The sequence below is a fragment of the Zonotrichia albicollis genome, chromosome 3 (assembly GCF_047830755.1).
Source record: "Zonotrichia albicollis isolate bZonAlb1 chromosome 3, bZonAlb1.hap1, whole genome shotgun sequence".
NCBI classification, from domain to species: Eukaryota; Metazoa; Chordata; class Aves; order Passeriformes; family Passerellidae; genus Zonotrichia; species Zonotrichia albicollis.
The window spans coordinates 24,270,376-24,288,732 of record NC_133821.1 but is presented as its reverse complement, the minus strand read 5'-3'; the positions used below and the strand labels follow the sequence as shown (position 1 = coordinate 24,288,732).

The 18,357-nt window shown below is 46.8% G+C and overlaps 1 protein-coding gene across 8 annotated transcripts in view; it reads right to left on the bottom strand.

Moving 5' to 3' along the window:
* Nucleotides 1–13,225, bottom strand: part of SHLD1 (shieldin complex subunit 1) — a 40,972-nt gene extending 27,747 nt beyond the window's left edge. For 3 of the 8 annotated variants that reach the window (XM_074536958.1, XM_074536960.1, XM_026794920.2), the window contains exons 1-3: nucleotides 12,655–13,225; nucleotides 11,833–11,951; nucleotides 9,859–10,025 (exon numbers count right to left, since the gene is read on the bottom strand). In XM_074536958.1, coding sequence (XP_074393059.1) covers nucleotides 9,859–10,018 — 160 coding nt within the window. In that variant the 5' untranslated portion in view covers nucleotides 10,019–10,025; nucleotides 11,833–11,951; nucleotides 12,655–13,225. Of the gene's footprint in view, nucleotides 1–9,858; nucleotides 10,026–11,832; nucleotides 12,192–12,458 lie in introns of all 8 variants that reach the window. The other 5 variants (XM_026794922.2, XM_026794925.2, XM_026794924.2 and 2 more) reach the window with 5 other exon arrangements.
* Nucleotides 13,226–18,357: the final 5,132 nt, after the last annotated feature.

Sequence of the window (18,357 nt, the reverse complement as noted above, 5' to 3'; positions counted from 1 at the left end):
GCAAGCCTGGCCTCTACACTAAGCAGCATCCTGGGAGCACAGCTTCTCATTTAAACAACAGCAGTATAACTTTTCTGTTCTCTTCCCTGCCACTAGGCACAGAGGATTCCCTGAAATGTGTTTTTTCTGTTGCCAGTTCACAGCAGCTCCTACAGAAGCTTCAAATTCAGGGAATAAATTCAGAGGCAATAAGGGACCACAGCAATCAGGGCAGATGTATCTTGTTTTCTGTTGCTGCATTTTAACCACTGCCAGTACAAGGCATTTTGAGTGCAATAAACTCCAGCTGATTCTTCTACCACACAGTCACAGGGTACATCTGTGTGAAAAAACATCTGAATAACTGAGAGCTAAATGTAAGGAAAGCTTGCCAGTGAAAATGAAAAAGTCAGACCATGCATATTTGACCACTGGTGCCCAAAATGAGGGTCCACCAAGGCATTTTGTGTATCAGGACAGGTAAATCTGATAAATTAGGAGACAAAACCCCTGTGTTTAGAATCAGACCAGGAAAACAAAAAAGTAGAAATCTTACTAATAGAGTTAAGAAAACAAGAGGTTTTAAAGAGACTTGAGGAGTGACATTTCTTATTTATGCATTGTGTATAAGCAGAACATCACAGTGCCCTCTAAACCACAAACACCACTCACAGCTGGCCTGCAGGTGAGATGTCCCAGAGCATGTGAACAAAGGTGTGAAGCTCAGAGTTTGCTGGAAACTCTGTACCCCTTTTACCTGGGCTCTCTGCCCCAGCACAGCTGCATTTCAGGCAATGACACTGTTCTTCTGTTCCCCAGGTACTGATGCTAATGGGGGACCCCACAGCACTGTGTACCAAAGAATATCCCAGAGGGCTGGCACAGGCTGGCCTCAACATGGCATTCCAAGCCAATTTGCCCTTTTCTTCTGCCCCAGCCCATCCCCCATTATTTAAATTGCCATTTTTAAGGCACTTTCACAGATCTTTAGCACTCACAGCTAAGTGTCAGAGCTGAGACACCAAGGCAGGTTCTGCAGACAGCAGGGAAGGGCAGTGCTGGTTTTACACAACGATGTTGGCACAGGCATTCCATCTTTTGCCACTTGCTGGCTGCTCAGCACTGACACCCAATGATCCTGGGTCATCCTTGCATCACCTGCACTACAATAAAACCATAATACCAAGCTGCAAAGAGCAACTCTATTATACAGGAAAGGAGCCAACATCTTGGGAGCCCCCCACAAAATTTAACATTGATAAAAAGATGCCATGAACACATGTCCAGGTAATAGGAACAGCTACAGCCCTTTGCAGCTTTCCACAGTGATTTGAATTACTAAGAATTCATGGCATGTACTTTCCTTTCTCCCTGGGAAAAAAGAAAGCATTCTGTGGAGGTGTTTCAGCTGTACAGAAGTTCTTGCCCTCCAAAGGAAACAGAACAACTCATGCACACATGAGAATGTTTCACAACTGTATTAGTGCATTATTGAAGCACTTTGTTAGAAAAATGACTACCCTGGCTCACAGGCCTTGGGATTTGCTTTGTAGCTTCTCTTCTCCAGCTGTTAGGAAAAATTGGGAGTTTCACTGAAATTGTTTCCTACAAAAGATGCTTCTTTCTCTAAAAGCAGAAAGAAAAACAGAACAAGTCTAACTGGACACTCTACAGGAGGGTCTGCAGGAGCCACAGTCCAACCCCTTTGTGTTCCCTCTGTGAACACCAATTCTCATTCCCATGAGTTCCCTCTCATTCTCCTCTCTGGTCTTTGTCCCTTGTGTAACTCTCATGTCTGTCAATCTTGTAGTGAAAACTTCTTGCATGGTTTTAAAGCTAAAAACACATCCTAAAGGTATTTGTTTTAGTTTTTTGGGGTTTTTTAAAAGAAACCAACCCTTTTTCTCCACAGTAGTAAAGTGAACTTCTCTGCCTTCCAACATTTCAAACACTGAGCACTGACTGTTCATAGATACACTGAAATCTGGTTCATATTACCCTTCTTTAGACACAAGTGCACACAAATTCTCCACTACAGCAGGAAAGCAAGGGACATTCTCCCAGCACTCTGCACACTGCTTGCTGAAATGCTTTATGGACACCTGGACCCAACACAACACAAATACACTTAACAATAGTCACTTCTCAATGGTAAGAAGCATCTATGAAAGGTTATCTTGGAATTCAGCATATAAGATCATCACTTGCCTGAGAAAGAGGAACTGCATTGAAGCTAACATGGTAACCCAAGGTGATGGGTAATGAGCTCACACACACATGCAGAATATTCTGTGCATCAATGGAGATGTCATTGCTATCCATCCTCCCATACCCTTCCAGCCCCACAGTCACATCAGGGATTGTTCCTGAGCTTCAAAATAGTGACAGAGTTAACCAAAACTTAGTGATTAAACAGCACAACCCCTTCTGCACAGGATTTCTGATCTCTCCCTCAACCTGACACTCTAATTTCCTCCTTCCCTTTGCTGAATCCTGCACTTTCACTCAACCCATATCTTTTCTATTGGCATTTCAGCACCTCTGCACAGAGCCACAATGATGCTAAAGGGAGCTGAGCTGGCAGTGAAGCAGATGAGCATCTCTGGGCTTCCAAATCTGATTGTGACAAGGAAATGGCTCAAGGCCAGCACCTGAGCAGAAGCAGGTGGTAAAAGCAGTCCCTGAGCAAGATTGCACAGATGAGTCTAAACAAGGCATTTATCTGTTTCAGAAAAGAATGGAACTTGAAGAATTTCCTCTACAGCTTTGCACTAAAATAAATGTGCCATGGAAATAAGAATCTCTGATCTGCCTGCCTGCAATAAGCCAGACCCCCTGGCTTACAGCACTCAGTGGATCCCCTGCAGCCATGCACAGAAAAATGGAAGAGCAGCAAACCCAGTGTGTGAAACTGCAACCACAGCCACTAGTGCACTCTGGAGTCATGCTCCTGAGGGACTGACAAGGAATGTTATCCATTTGCTGAAATGCTGTCCTGTGCCATGGCTCCCATGCTGGCCACACAGCCCTGTTAACACAGTCTGTCTGTCCTTGGAAATACTGGGGCCCAACTGGAGACAATTTACAGGAAAATGTGTCTCAGATAGGAGCTCAGTGTGGTGGAGACAGCCATCCTGAGTGAATCCTTGTTTTACAGGGTGAGGATTCAGTAACCACTCTGCTGCCTCCAGCAGCCTCAGCTGAGTGCCAACATCCAGCATCCAGCTGCTCCAGGACAGACCCCCCTCCACTGCTGACTTCCAGGGCAAGAACAGAGATCCTTGCTTTGAAAAGCCTGAGCAGGGCTGCAAAAGCAGCTTCAGGCACAGGAGAAACTTTGCACTACATATGTGATAAGCAAGTATTTGCAGAATGGGGAAGGCAAGGGAAGCACCCATACAGAAGGAACCCAAGCAAGGAGCAGCTTTTCAGACACATCTGCACTATATTTTGCAGCCTCACAGAGCCAGTGACATCTGGCTTCCCAAAGACACCCCCATCCCAGCCTGATACCAGTCTGGCTTGGTCAGGAAGAACTCCTGAGGTCTTCTTTTACTAGCTTGGAAATTGTTCACCGTTCCCATAATATTTAATGGCATTGTAGTGGTTGCAAATGATGGCTGAATTTTTTATTATTCTCCTGTAAAACCCTTATTTAAACAGCTTGTGTTCCCAATTATAATTTTCCATCTCAAAGGACTCCAAATCTGCACTTCAGAGGACGAAAACTGATTAATAAAGAATTTAACAAACTCTTGTCCATTCTTGCCCATTGCACAAATTCTTGACATTTATTTACAGGATTTAATTCCTTTTCATTTAAATGATTAACGCTCACAGGTAAGATAAAACAGCACTGGCCTGGTAAGATAAAACAACATTTGCACAAACATGTACAAAGCTGCCTCACAGCTACCTTAGGAACAATTACCATAATGACATTACTGCAGTCTGAATTGGATTAGGTCACAGCAAAGGACAAACACTGACAGCTGTGATGAGAGAACTAAAAGTCCAGGCTGAAATGACAATTTATATAAAGGTAAGGAAGAAATGCCCCACTGGGACTCTGACAGCTTGGCAGAGCAAGGTGATATTAAAAGCTCCCAGTCCCAGCAGAGGGCAGACAGGTCCCACTGTCTGTCACTGATGGTGTGATCCTGGCTGGATGCCCCCAAAGCCACACTCTCCTCCACAGAGGTGAAGAAATACAGCAAAAGGTTCATGAGCTGAAATAAGGACAGGGAGAGATCCCTCACTGAATACCATCGTGGCAGATTCAGCTTGGGGAAATTAGATTAATTATTACCAATCACACTCAGAGCAGGGTAATAAGAAGCAAAATAAATTCTCCTTCCCAAGAGACAAACTCCCAAGCTCCCCTTCATGCAGAGAAACACAGAATCCAAGCAGACAACTTCAGTGCAGGAGTACAACTTCCTGTCTCTGTTACTGAAGCATCTTCTCTGTAGTTGATTTCTAATTATTAATGGTCTAATACAAGCTGTTCACTTTCATAGAACACAGAGGTACTCTGAAGCATTAAAGTCTGAAAGGCAAGGCACACGTCTCAGTTTTTTCCCTAATGTATGCATAGTGCTCTAATTCTCCTCAAAAAGGACCAGTTTTCTTCCTCAGACTGTGTAGAATAAAACTCTGCCTTTTTCTGTTCTAGGATTCACTTTTGGCTGGATGCTTTATGTAACACATCCCTGACAAATTAATTTACACAAGATCTAAGACCTACAATGACCCAGTGGTTCCCAGTGCTTTCTTTTGTGTGCTGTGCAGTTTCCCTGTACTCCTTTTATGTCAGCTGGCATAAATTCCACCTTGCCTTTTCATTCCAGTGCTCAACACAAGTGGGTCACAAAGAGATGCTTGGAGGGTTGGTGATGCCAAACTCACCAGAGCCATGGAGTCACCTACTGAAGAGCCTGTCTGTCCATAATTTCAGTGGAGCTGCACAACTTCAAGTCCACTGCCCCACATCATCCATACAAAATTAAAAGTGTTGAAATATTTTGCTTTTTTTTTTCCTCTTGGTAAGACTCGAGTCTAAGAAAAATCTAGTATATTGCTCATACTTGAGAGTGCACTTGATTAAAAACCATCACTTAAAAAACCCTCGAAAGTTGTAAGCCTGCCAGGCTGGTGAAATCAGAAATGGGTAACATGGAGCACTAGAGGGCAGCAGAAAACAAACCAAAACCGGTAAATCCACCAGTCCCCAGAAACAGGGACTATGTTCCTCACCACGGCCAAGGCAAGCACTGTGCTTAACTAACTTCAACACACTGGTTTAAAAGAAAATAAATTCTGTTGTTCTACGGTTAATAATAATTAGCTCTGTTTGAGACCACAGCTCAAACTGAAGTGGGTTTGCATGTTAACTTCTGCAGTCAATGAAAACTTCCCATCACCAAGCACCTGTGAACAGCACCCCTCCCTTCACCTTCTAAGCAAACCAAAACCTAAAACATTCTCAGTGTGATCAATATTTTTTAGGCAAAGGAGACTATCAGACGTTTCTGTATCTGACCTGAAGCTCACTTATGAGCCCCTTCTAGCTCAGCTTTGGCTCAGTCTGAAAGCAATTTAAAACATCACACACCTTTTGGATTTATGAAGTTACACAAACCTCTTGAAGACACTATATATAAAAGTGTTTAGCCAAACAAAAAATTAATTTTGGAAATTTGGCAACTTTAGGCAGCAGTGGCAGCTCAGACAGCCAAGCTGTAACTTCTACACCAAGCAATGAGTTCTGGGCTGAACTGAACCTCCCAGCACCACCAAGAGCCAGCCCTAAAAGAGCTACTGATGTGACCAAATACACTCCTTTCATTTTCAGCCTCTACATCAACACTTGTGAACAATTCCCAGGCAGGAAAAGCAGAAGCCATGCTGGACTTCTTCAGTAAACACAAACCCACTTCTGCAAAACAGATTAAGTAACACCTGACGGGCCAGAGGACATGGCAGAGAGTATTTAAGGTAGAGAGCATTTAGGGACAAGTCAGAACACATGCACCAACATCAGCACCACTCCTCAGTTGCTAATAAAAGACACAGCAACTCACCACAAAGCTGGGCATGAAAATTCACTGGGAACCCCTGTGAAAACCAGGACACGTTGCAGAGCACTGGATCTTGGCTGTAGCTGTGCTGCTGCCAGGAAGAGGAGCTGTCCCCACTTCATCCACACAAACACTCACATGGCTGCCCAGAAAGCTGGGCCAGTTCCCTGAGCTGATTTCCCACTATGTACCAGCACTAAGGATCAACCAGGAATAGTAAGCACAGCCAGGAGCAGCCTGGGACTCTCCTTGCACCACAGAGGTCAGGGAAGCCCATGGAAAATAACTAAAGGTAAGCCTGGGCTCGAACTTGAAACAAAGGGCAGGAACAAAAGTAGCACTTCTGGAGAGGCAACTAAAGGTTGAACACCTCTTTAATTAATTTTGCTTTTTAAAAAAGCCAGTCAGCTTTTAGATATTTGCAGGTCCCTTCAAGCCTACAGGAAACTCTTGTCCTTCTTTTATTTTCTCTGTTCCTGTGACACACCATTTTCTTCCACTGGGTGACCCTGTCCACCCACCCATTTGAGAACACAGCTTCTCATCACAGAGAAAAAGCAACAAAGGCAGAGGCTACAGGACAAACAGGGAGGCCCATCTGCCCAAGATGACAAGCCCCAGGAAGGGCCATGAAAGGAGATGGGACTGAGCATTGCCTATGCCTCGGACAGGCAGTCTCCCAGGCATGATTCCACAGCTGAACTCTCAAATGCTGCTTCCAAATTGAGGAGAATTTCTCCAGGGCTGCACTGGCAAATCCAGTTCTGCCTGACCACAGAGCATGGGCAGAGCCCAGAACGCTGTGCTCTACCAATTTGTAGAGCACACCTGTTGATTATTCTCTAGCACTTCCTTAGGTTGCAATTTTTCCACGTAAATAGTATTTTTCCACTGTCCCTGGTACTCTCTGGTTCAGTGCCCTGATTTAAGGCTTTCCCACACACACACTTGAGTGCTGCCTGCCAAGTAAGAACTTCTGCTGGCAACTTCTCTTAATCCAGAGGAAGTGGTAATGTCTTCTTGGTGTATTGAGCAACTGAGTGATGCAGATTAAAAAAATGATAAACAATTACATTTTTAAAAACTATCTTCCAGTATGGGATAAAAAAAGTTGAAGAATATTGAAGTGTTTACTGATCCCATTTAATTTTCTATTATCACTTAGACACTTGAACTCACTGTGACAATAAGCTAAAGGTATGAATGCCTGTTGCAAGAGCAGAACCCTCACTTGCACACCAATCATAAAACCACTTATTTATAAACCATTTAAGAGACTTAGTAATGTTCCTACAGGACTACTGCTTTCTTGCCTGGGGATGCCTGCTTTCAGAAGGCCCTGTATTCATGGCTAATGAGTACCTACCTTCTGCTATTAGAGAGGATGGAGCCCTTACCAGTCTCTAGACTAATAAAACCTGTTCCTGGTGCCTCAGGCAGTAGGAATACCCGATGACCATTTCCACCTCCTGAGGCACGGATGGTGTGGTGCTTCAGTCAGTCTCAGTCCAGTTCATGTGGCAGATGGCAGAAAACACAGCCTGTCCTGTCAGTCTGTTTCATTCCTAAGGAAGCTGCCACATTTCCAGAGGCCTATGGGCCTTTTGGAAATGCTTTTGAATCACCAGGGAAGATCCTCATCCATCCTGCCCAAGCCCCAATCCCTTGGTCATCCTGTGGGGGTGCAACCCACAGCCACTCCCACTCTTCCCGCTTACACAACGCCACAGCAGCAGCTCTCAATGCCTTGTGACAAAACAAACAAACATGGGAGCTCCCTTTCCCAGGATACATTTGACAGAACTTGCTCTTCCAAGAATATCTGACATGGACAGACTGTTTCTAAAACCATCTTCCTGTCTCTTCTGCCACAGTGACCAAACTCAATGGGCTGGAACGCTGAAGTTGCATCAACAGAGAGAGTTTAAGTGGATATGTGTATTGGTTTGATGTTTTGTGAGGAGAAAAGAACCAAGATATTCAGAGCATGAATGGTTATCCTGTGACACTTGGATGATTTCACTCCAGGAGCACAGAGGCATCCCACAGTTATTGCTAAGGGGTTTCAGTTGTGAGCAGTCTCTACAACAAGCAATGAAGGGGAGGGTTCATGGGCCTCATCTGCTCTCCTCAGCACACCTGGAATCCACATGGCACAGGGGGTGTTGGGGACAGCCAGGAGGCAGGATGTGGCCTCAGCATACCCTGGTGCTGAGCCTCAGCTGCCTGCTCCCCACAGCCCCACAAACACTTCCCCAGCACTGTCATTTCCACATGTGCTGCTCCCACCGAGCCTCAGACATTCCTGGGGCTGCCAAGTGGTCAGGCAGTTATTCCATGAGTCCCATCCCACACAGCGATCAGGGCCAGCTGCCCTGAGCCACACTGAATGGTGTTTGAGCAACACATCCCAGGAAACTGCCTCACAGCCCCCAGGATTGCCTCATACCTTCCACACAGGCCTTGTGAAACCTGAGTAGACAAATGCCTTCCAGCCTGTCTCACTACCAGAGCAGCTTCTCCATGCTCCTGTCCCATGGCAGTGGAAAAGGCTGGCTCAGGACATTCTTGCAGTGCTGGTCACTACTCTTAGACACAAAAACAAAGAAAAACCTCAAAACAGACATGCTATTGCTCCAGTGCAACAAGGATCACAGAATGTGATATGTGCTGTGGTTTAAAGCAGAGGTTAACAGCAGAAGATTCCCATCATTACTAAGATAAGACATGTGACCTCCTGGTCTGTGTGAAAAACCAAAGCAAGGCTTGGTCTCTGCTGTTGGCAGATTCCATTACAGATCTGGATGTCTCACACCTAGAGCTGAAGGCAACTGCACAGACAGCCAGTCAGCATCAGCTGAGAGAGGCCAGTTGGTAGATCCCACAGCTCACTGCCTGGCACATGGGCCATTCCCACTGCAAGAAACTCCCCTGTTGAATTTCAAGCTCATTTCTTGGAAACAGGCCACAGAAAACCACTGTAGAGTAAGAAGAGGAGCCAAATCCTACTTTTACACTCCTTAAAGATTCAAAAGCAACAAGAAATGTTGTCAGTGACATTTTACCCACTCAGGTGTCTTGACAAATCCTCTCCACACATCATTTGTTGAGCAGAACTTATTTTCCCCCCAATATTAAACATAATCACTAGAACCTTCATTCCAGCCAGCATGCATGCATGGCAAGAAGTGCCACATTTTGATCTCACTTTTCTTGCCAGCTGTCCCTTATCTTCTCAGATAAACAATTTATACCATTACTTCTAAGAATCTGGAGTAGTGGCTGACCTAAAATGCTACTTCTGCAGAAGCCAGTCCTTTTTCAGGTGAGGAGTAGAACTGAAGCAGTCCTCACCACACTACTGTCATTAGCACAAGCAAAGACTCAGTTATGATTATTATTAAAGTAATGGAGTGATGAGGCCACATCCTAAGCACGTGGTGAGCACATGAAAAACACAGGGAAAAGTTTAAAAACTCTTCCTACTGACTGTGGTAATTTGTGACAGTGTTTACTCCTGACGTCTGGAGGACATATTAGCTGTCCTCCTGAGAACACATTAAACATGAAGAATATTGCAGCACATTAGCAGCTGACAGCATCCTCTGAGCTCCTCTCCTGTGTCCCACCAACCCACAGTTCCCACTGTTTGTGTCCAGCTGGAGCTCTGCTAAAATTGTGGTTTATGACAGGCAGGTGCACCAGTATGAGACTGCAGTGACTCAGTCAAGCAGCACACTGCCCACACAGCTGAGGCACTGGCTAAAGAAAGAGCATGTGGAGAGGCAGAAGCTGTTACCTGTGGGTGGAGAGGGAAAAACATCCCCAGAAGGATAAAGCTCCTGGCTGTTCTCAGAGCTGTGTGGAGGCACAAAGTGCTCTGCCAGGTCACAGACAGAGGGGAGGTCCAACATGCTGCTCTCTGAGGTGTGACTCGGTGACGTCTCCTCTTCTTCCATGGTCCCACTGCAGAAAGAAATGAGACTCAGCTGTGTTTTTACGGCATGAAAACCTAAGCCGAAGTCAGCACAAATAATTTGGCAATTTTGTACTGCTTTATGAGATGACAGGAGCTGCTCTAGCCTAATCATACTTCAATTAAGAAAATAAAAAGAAATTTAAAGATGTAAAGAAAGAACAGCAAGCCCCATAGATAACAGCTCTCAGCCTTAAGTAGGATAACTAGGAGACAACAATAAATCTGGCTTTCCTAGAGGCTTCCCAGAAGTACAGCCTCAGGCCCCAAAACTAGGAAGCCATGGAGCATATTCCCCTCAAGAGTATCCTCTGTGGGCCATTTAAAAGCAAACACTTTCTACAGGGTCCCTTTCCACTGATGCTGCCACAAGTCTCAGGTTAAACCAACCCCTCCTGGCTTATGTTCAGTAGCAGAAAGAAAAAGCATCTTAAAACTTGGCAGCCTCAGTCTCACAGGGATGGCAAAGATTTCCTGGTGTGGAGACACCAGAGCAGTTGTGTTATATAATCAGTGCTCAGCACTTTGGAAAGCTTTGGTTGAAGCATCCCCTCAGCCCAACACCTTTTTATGAAGCTTCCTCAACCAGTCCACCAGCACAGAGGGAAGAACACACAGTAAGACAGGGCAGGTGCCACCCAGCTCCACACCAAGGGTTACAGTGGATGGGCAACTCCTTTGGAGAGGATGGATCTAAAGTGTTCCAGCCACATGAGTGTCTGGGGCAGAAGAGCAGTGAAGTGAGGAAAACTTGGTGGGGTAAGAGTGACAAGACAGAGGATCCAGATCTGGTGGTCAGGCAATGGCCTGTGGCCCTACAGGCTTACATTTATCTTCTTTTCTTTAAAATTAAGGCAAATTCTTGTTTTGGGGGTATCATCAGTAAGGAATGTGACAGCCACAGTGGGCAAGGAAATCCCCAGAATGCATTGGTACTGAAAAATAAATACCTCCAGGCAGATTTTTTAAAAAATGACAGAATTCCTTAGGTGCTTCTGTGCTGAGTAAACTTTTATCCAAGATACACCTCTGACCTTTGCAAAATGCTGGCTAGCTCACTGATGAAGAGAGGGGAGATGATGGCTGTGATACCAGAGAAGAGCAGCTGCTTTGCCTTGGAGGGAAAAGGTCTGTGCACCCACAGAAAGATTCCAGGAAAAAGGCAGTGGAAGGTTAAAAACAAAACAAACACACAAACAAATACACAACCATTTTCCCCCATCAGAAGGAAACTTCTCCTCTACTGCTCTTCATGCACCAAAATATAAATGATTTGTGCATAAGGAATATAGAGAAGGAAAAACTTTCCTCAAATATTCTGTTTATGATGTGTGCTACTTTAAAGTAGAATGGTATTTTAAAGAACTAAACTACCTATACCCTTCACTGGTCTGGAAAACCCCCAAAAACACACACCACAAGCCCAATGAATTCTATCCCTCCAAGGGACAAAATGGCAAATGGCAGATTACAGCAATAGGAGCTGCTGGTGTGACACCACAGCAGCTGAAGGCTGTCACTGATGGCAGCTGCTGCAGCCCTGCATGTCTCTGCCAGCTGCCTGGACTAATAACAACATGTGCAACCATGCTTTGATCAGGCTTAGACAGAACAAAGCAGTATTAAAAAAATAATAGTTTTCCTTTGGATTAGCTCCCTCTAGTCCTTCTAAGGCAGGTACAAGGCAGTCCTACCCCCAAAGCTGATGGTGAGACTGCAACTCATGGTGTTGTTGCTTCCCTCAGCTCTGGGCCTTCAGACAAATGAAGGAGATTCACTATTTCCTCTGTGCCATACCTGGTAAGAGAGAGCACTGATGTGCAAACAGTCCCTCTGGACAAAGTCCAGGAGCAAACAGTCTTTTGCTGCTTCAGGATTCCCTTATTCTTCCTTCATGGTCTGTCAGCCCCAGACTGCTGGAACAAAACAAACAGGTCAGTCAGATGCTTTGGGCCAGCTGATCTGGCAGATGGACAGAGTGACCTTTCAAAGTGCACATGCTAGCCAATGTCAACAGCCAGTCATCACATATGCCACTGTTTCTTGGGTCTGGTTCAGAGGAAAAGTTTCTTCTAGGAATCAGAAAGAGTACATCTAGTTATGCCCTTGAACATCTCGACAGCCATGGAAACCTCCAGGAAAGGGGCTGGCACATCCTAGAAGTAAAGACAAGATTTACTTTACAAGAAGCTGCCAGATGGGCTGTTTGTTCAAAACCCATGAAGCAGACAAGCAAGGAATAGCTGGCAACGTTCCCTGCCTCCTGTGGAGAGCAGGTATTTCCCCAACAGGTTTATCTAGGGGTGTCTTGAAGTCAGCAGCCTGTTTTGTCAAACCTCAACCAGGAAATGTGTTTTAAGAGGGCCACAAAACCCACCCAACACAGCGTCACAAAACGCAAATCCTGTTTCCTTTGCCATTACCTGGGTTATTTTCAGTGAGCAACCAGGACAGGCATAGCTTCAGGCAGGAACTGGATGTTTTTCTGGGCCACCCTCACCAATGGCACCGCACAGATACCAGGAATGTCCCAAAAGCCCGTCCTGCACAGGCTTGCCCGGCTGGCAGCATTGCTGCACAATGTGATGGGTACAGCACGATGTGAAGCACCGGCCTTACCAGCTGCCCTGCTCAGCAGGTGAGGGGTTTCTCTTCCTCCCGGCCTCGTTCCTTTCCCTTTTCCTTCAGGCAATATTCAGGAGTTATTTCAAAACCCCCTCCCCTGGCAGTGAAGCGCATCAGGAGTGACACGGGGCATGGTGCGAGCCCGAAGAATGGCGTGGGCCAAAGCCCGAGCGCCCCGCGGCCCGGCCACGGCTGCTGCGCCACCTCCTGAAGGAAAATGCCACCGCAGCAGCCCAAAGGCAGCCACAGCTCGGGGGAGGAGGGAGTGGAAACAGGGGGAAAGCCAAAAGTGCGGCAGGACTGCCCCGGGCCGGGCCGCACTCGCACAGCCGCGCCTCGGGCCCTCCACACGCTGCTGCCGGGCCAGCGAGGGCCCTGCCGCCCCGAGGCCGCCGAAGGGCGAGGGGAAGCGGGCAGAAGCCTCACGGCTGGGGGCACGTGTGACCGGAGAACCCCGAGCTCAGCGTTACTGGACTAGGAGGGCCAGCGCTAAAAGGAAGCCGGGCAGCGGCGGCGGCAGCGGCCCCTCGTGCGGCGCCGAGAGCGGCTGCGCAGGCCCGGCCCGCCCCCACGGGGCTGCGGGTGGGAAGGGGGCGGGTGGATTTCAAAATGTTCCCAGCCGGGTTTTCCTCGCAAGGCGTTCAGCTCGGGTTTATCTCTCTGCATTCAGAGGGGAGGGCTTTTGGCGGGCTCAGGCAGTGGCGCTGTCCCGTGCCTGGCACACCGGATGCTCAGCGCTTGGTCGCTGGGCACCGCCGCCCTGCAGAGGCGCAGCCTGGCCGGGCCCTGAGCAGCGATGAGAGCGGCGCTGCAGGGTGCAGATATCACAGACTGGGCTGAGAAAAAACCAGCACAATTCCCGCGCGGAACACAAGCTGCCAGCCTTCCTCCGAGGGCCTGCGGAGCTCATGGAGGAGATGTGCACCGAGGACTCCATGTGCTCCCGCAGGGAGTTTCAGCAGGAGGCGGAGCGGAAGCTTCGCAAACACCGCTGGGCAGCGGGACACAAACCACGCTCAGTTTGGGGCATCCCATGGCTTCGGCGCCTGGCACGGTCGGTGTGTCCTGCCACTGCCACAGCCACAGCAGGCGTGGTTGGTGACAAGGACATTTACGGGGCACCGACACAGATATCCTGAGTCTCTAGCAGGGCTGCAGGGAGCATCGCGGACAAGCGCTGGATCCTCCTCCAGCACAGAGCACACAGCGCAGGGCGCAGCCAGACATCCCGGGACGGAGGTCAGGGACCCGCCCTGCCGCCGTCCGGGCAGGCAGGCGGGAGGAAAGCTGCCGGCCCACCTGCCGGGAACGAGTGCTGCCCGGGGAGAGCTGCCTGGGCTCTTGGCACGCCTGCTGTGACAGAGACTGGGAAGGGACTGGGAGTTTTTTCCAAGAGCCTTTGGACTTCAGAGTTACTGAGAGCAAACTGATGTGTTCAGGAGGAAGTCCCTAAAAGGAGGGGAAATCAGTTTGAAGTTCCGGGGCTGCCAAGAGGGCTTTGTTTTTCTTGCAGGCTTGAGCTGGGAAAGGTCTCCAGAGGGAGAGCCTTTGGATCTGTGTTTCAGGCACAGCAGTGACTCTGCCTGCCCTTACAGTGCCTCTCGATCCAGGCCTGGGCATTTCGGGTCACTGCCCAAGTGGAGATGCATACCTGGCTACACCCTGGGCTGTAGCTGACCCTGGGCCCTGCTCTAGTGCTAGGCTACCTCTTGCCAGTTGTATCTGTCCCCAGGAACTACCCCTCCCTCTGTGGGGGCATTCTGTGACCTGGAAGGCAGCACCCCAGCCCTTCATTTCCTTGCTGGGATTAGAGCTGGAGCTGAGCTGAGGAATTCAAAACATCAGCAGGTCTGCTTTATGTAGTTCTGGGAGCACATGCAATATTACAGCATGCAGAAAACAGCCATCTCTGTGATTTCACCCCAATGGATCATGCCAGGTCTCTGCCACTAGAAAAGCTCTGGCAGTGGGGAACACCACTGGCTCCTGGAAAAGCAAGGAGCTCCAGCAAACAGAACTGCCAAGGAAGCTGTAGTACTCATTAACAAACCTACACAGCTTACCAGTTTCTATTTGTCATACTGGGTGGGCAGCCAAATCTTTGAAGTTCATTTCCCTCCTCTCCCTCACCAGAAATGAGGAGCTCCTGCAGTGCTGGCACCGCCACCGTCATAGTCTACACATTGTAATCTTTATTCCTTATGAACTGTTATCAGCAAGAAGATAAAGTTTGCCTGTAGTATTTAGGGCAAGTCTCTAAGTGTGTACTACGCTCCCCTTTATCATCCTCTTGTTGTTAGCACGTGATAAAACTCCACCAGCAGTCGTGTCTGAAGCTGGTTAAAATAGAAGGTACATGAGAGCCAGGAAACTCAGAATTAAACCCCACACTTGACATTTAGCAAAGATCAGACTACTGAGAGTCAGCTGGGGAAAAGGAAATGTGTTTTCTGACTATTGCAGCTCTGTCACAATGAGATTTTTCAGTGCTGACAGTCTCAAGGCCAGATGGTACAAGCTGTACAGTTCCATATCATTGAAGATAATGTGTACCTGCCAACTTACCATCTTAAATACTTAATCCATAACACGAAGAAAAAGAGTCTGTCTTCACAAACAGCAGAACTTGCACATTCATGTCTTTTCAGTTCTTTCCCACTGTCACACCACAGGGGAGCCTGCCTACTTCCTTCTTTTGCACACAAGAGCTCAGAGTTAATTTAGTACCTCAAAGCAGAGTAACAGCTGAATTAATAGAAGCTAATCCAGGAAGTGGGCTGAAGGGATGCTAAGGAAATGTGAACAAGGTTGATCCTTACACAATTGAATGTACAAAGATATTCTGTTGATTAACAGAAATTATTTAACCAAAGTTTGTAGTCTATACTTCAGTGTTTTGCGTTCACTCCTCACCATGAACTAGCCCGTTGTTCTCAGAACTAAAAGCAAGAAAAAAATACCAGTAAATTTAAATGTATTAATTGCATGCATTTTCCTTCTTAGCTCAAGACACTGTTACTAAAACAGATGGACTATCAGGCTCCATCCCAGTTTCCATTCTGTAGTTTTCCCCAAGCACTGCAGACAGTGTTTTAGTGGCCTTTGCTCTGGAAAATCCTGTTGTGGTTACCCCAGGAATGAGTGTTCAGGCCAGTGTCAGTGAGAAACAGCTCTTCAAACCCATGAGATGAGAAACAGCAACTGGCAGCTCATCTCCACTCCTTCCAAGCCAGTGAGGCTTGCTGAGAGCACTGCAAGCAGCAAAAAGCAGAGGAAGGCTGTAAGAAAGGCTCTTTTTTACCAGTCCACTATCCCATAAAATGTAAGACACCTGGCATTCTCAAGTCACTTTTCGTGTGATCATCATTCCTTCACCTAGAGCTGTGTCCTTTGTGTGCGCACCACAGTGCAGCATTGAGAGTGCAGCTCAGCTGCAGAGGCAAAAGACATTAAAAGCTCTTTTATCCATCCTGATTCCTACCAAGGCCACAGCAGGGTTAGCATACTTCTGGGAAAATCCTTGCTTACCTTGGAAAAAGAAAACAGGTTGGTTACCCTAAAGCTCATTGATTTCTCCATCTGTGTTAATTGATCAGATGAAGAGTATTACAGTCCCTCCAAATTTGCCAAAGTTTTCAGGCCCTCAGGCCCACATAAAAAGACATTGTGTGTTTCATGTTCTGCCGCATCAAAGGCAATGACTCTAAGCAGCAGAGCTCCCTCTGAAGGGTCAGTTCCACTTAAAGTGAAATACCCCTCCTGGTCATTACTGTTTCCAAGCAGTGGTAACTGTAGGGCTAATGCCTTTCAGAGTTTCCACTGAGCTATCACAGAGAACTGGTTGTTGACTCAGGTTCCTGGTTAACTCTAGGGTTAACATGTAAGCTATTTTACCTGTATTTCTAATTTGTAAGTTAATCTACCTGTCTTTCTCGCCCACAGTCAAGCAGGCATCTCCCAAGTTCCTCCAACCTCATAAGCTCTATTCTGGTAACTTCTCTTCAAGACAGGTGAAGTTTATGAGCAGCAAGTCACCTGCATTACAAAAAGTGGGTCAGCCAAGCAATCATAAGTATTCTTGGCCCGCTCTTCCCTGGCCATAGGACAAGCAAGGCTTTTTGTTTCCTCCTTCAGTATCAAGAGGTTTAAGCCTTTTGCATGCCGCAGTCAACACCCTGAGGTACAGGAAGTTTCAAAGACCAAATGTTTTTTTCTGCTGTACCACGTGCCAATAAATTGACTTCTATTTATTTTTCGTTTTTTCCGAATCCCTTGTTGTGGCTGTGACCTGCTTTTTGTGGTATCTGACTTTTTAAGGTGTCACTTCTAATCTAAATATGAAATCATGGTAGACAGTTTATGGTTTTCTCTTCAAAAAGTAGTTTACTGTGGCAAAGGTTTGACAATGTGAATGTTTGGGATCTTTCAGTACAAGCAGGAGCAGGATTTTTTTTTTCTGTACAGTTCTGTACCAAATCCCACCCCTCTCCTTTGAGATCCCCTGCTAGAATGGGTGCAGAAGCATGCCTTCCAGTGCTCTGAGTGATAATACCTCCCTTCTGTTTTGGGCTACCTCCTTGGCATCTGCTGCTGCTTGAACCCACTTTGAATGACAGCTTTTTAGGACCTAACATTATTATTCTTGTTCTGTCCAAGCTTTTAGCACTGTGGATGCTGATGTAGCGCTCTGTGGGGCCTCGTTTCCTCTCTTCTGCATCACAACTGACTAAAATAGAACAAAAGCATTGTGTGACTCAGGAGTAGGCATGAAGCATACTGTAACTTATCTCTCAGAATTCTTAAGAGCACAGCTTGGGTCTCCCTTCACAAGCATCCAGTTTCCTTCTGCCAGACTTCTCCTCTTGCACTGCATTCTGGTTTAAATCCCCACACCCACACCCTTGCATTCCTGCTGCCCAGGAGTTTTGTTCATCCCAATGCTCTGCCTGGCTGTGGCACTGCTGCTGCTCACGGCAATGCAGGTAAAGCAGAGACATTTGGAGTTCCTAAGTGTCACAGACATCTTTTGTGAAAAATCCTTTCTTGGGATTTTTCTCCCTTCTGAGAAGCTGTGGCCTCAGCAACAAAATGTAAACAATGGTTATCTGCTGCTGTGGACTGCAACAGGTGGATCTGTGATTGGTCTCCTGTGGATGTTTGGATTTACTGACCACTCATGGCAGAGCTGCTCTTGCTCTCTGCCGGGACACAGCTCCTTTGTTATTCTTTCTTTTCCTCTTAGCTTAGCTAGCCTTCTGAGAACTTTTCCTTGTATTTCTTTTAGTATAGTCATAATATATATAGTCATAATATAGTCATTTATATATATATCATAAAATAATAAATCAAGCCTTCTGAACATGATGTCAACATTCTTGCCTCTCTCTTCATCCTGCAAAACCCTTGTGACCACCGTCACACCTAAGCGCCTGTCTCAGTCTCTCTTTGGGGCAGAATCACCCTTTAACCCTGGGGTTATCCTCTGCTGTTCATCCCCTTGCACTCTTGAAGCAAATGATCAACAGTCTCTTCAGCTTCTTAGTCTCTGTACACACCAGCCAGCAGGACTCCTTTATTTCTGGCAGGGAGTATGTGTCTGAGTTTCCAGTTCTTCTGTTCCTGGGATCTGGATGGAAATTGTTACAGCTGGACCTTCATCCCTCTATACACACATAAATACCCACTAGGGATGCGTCA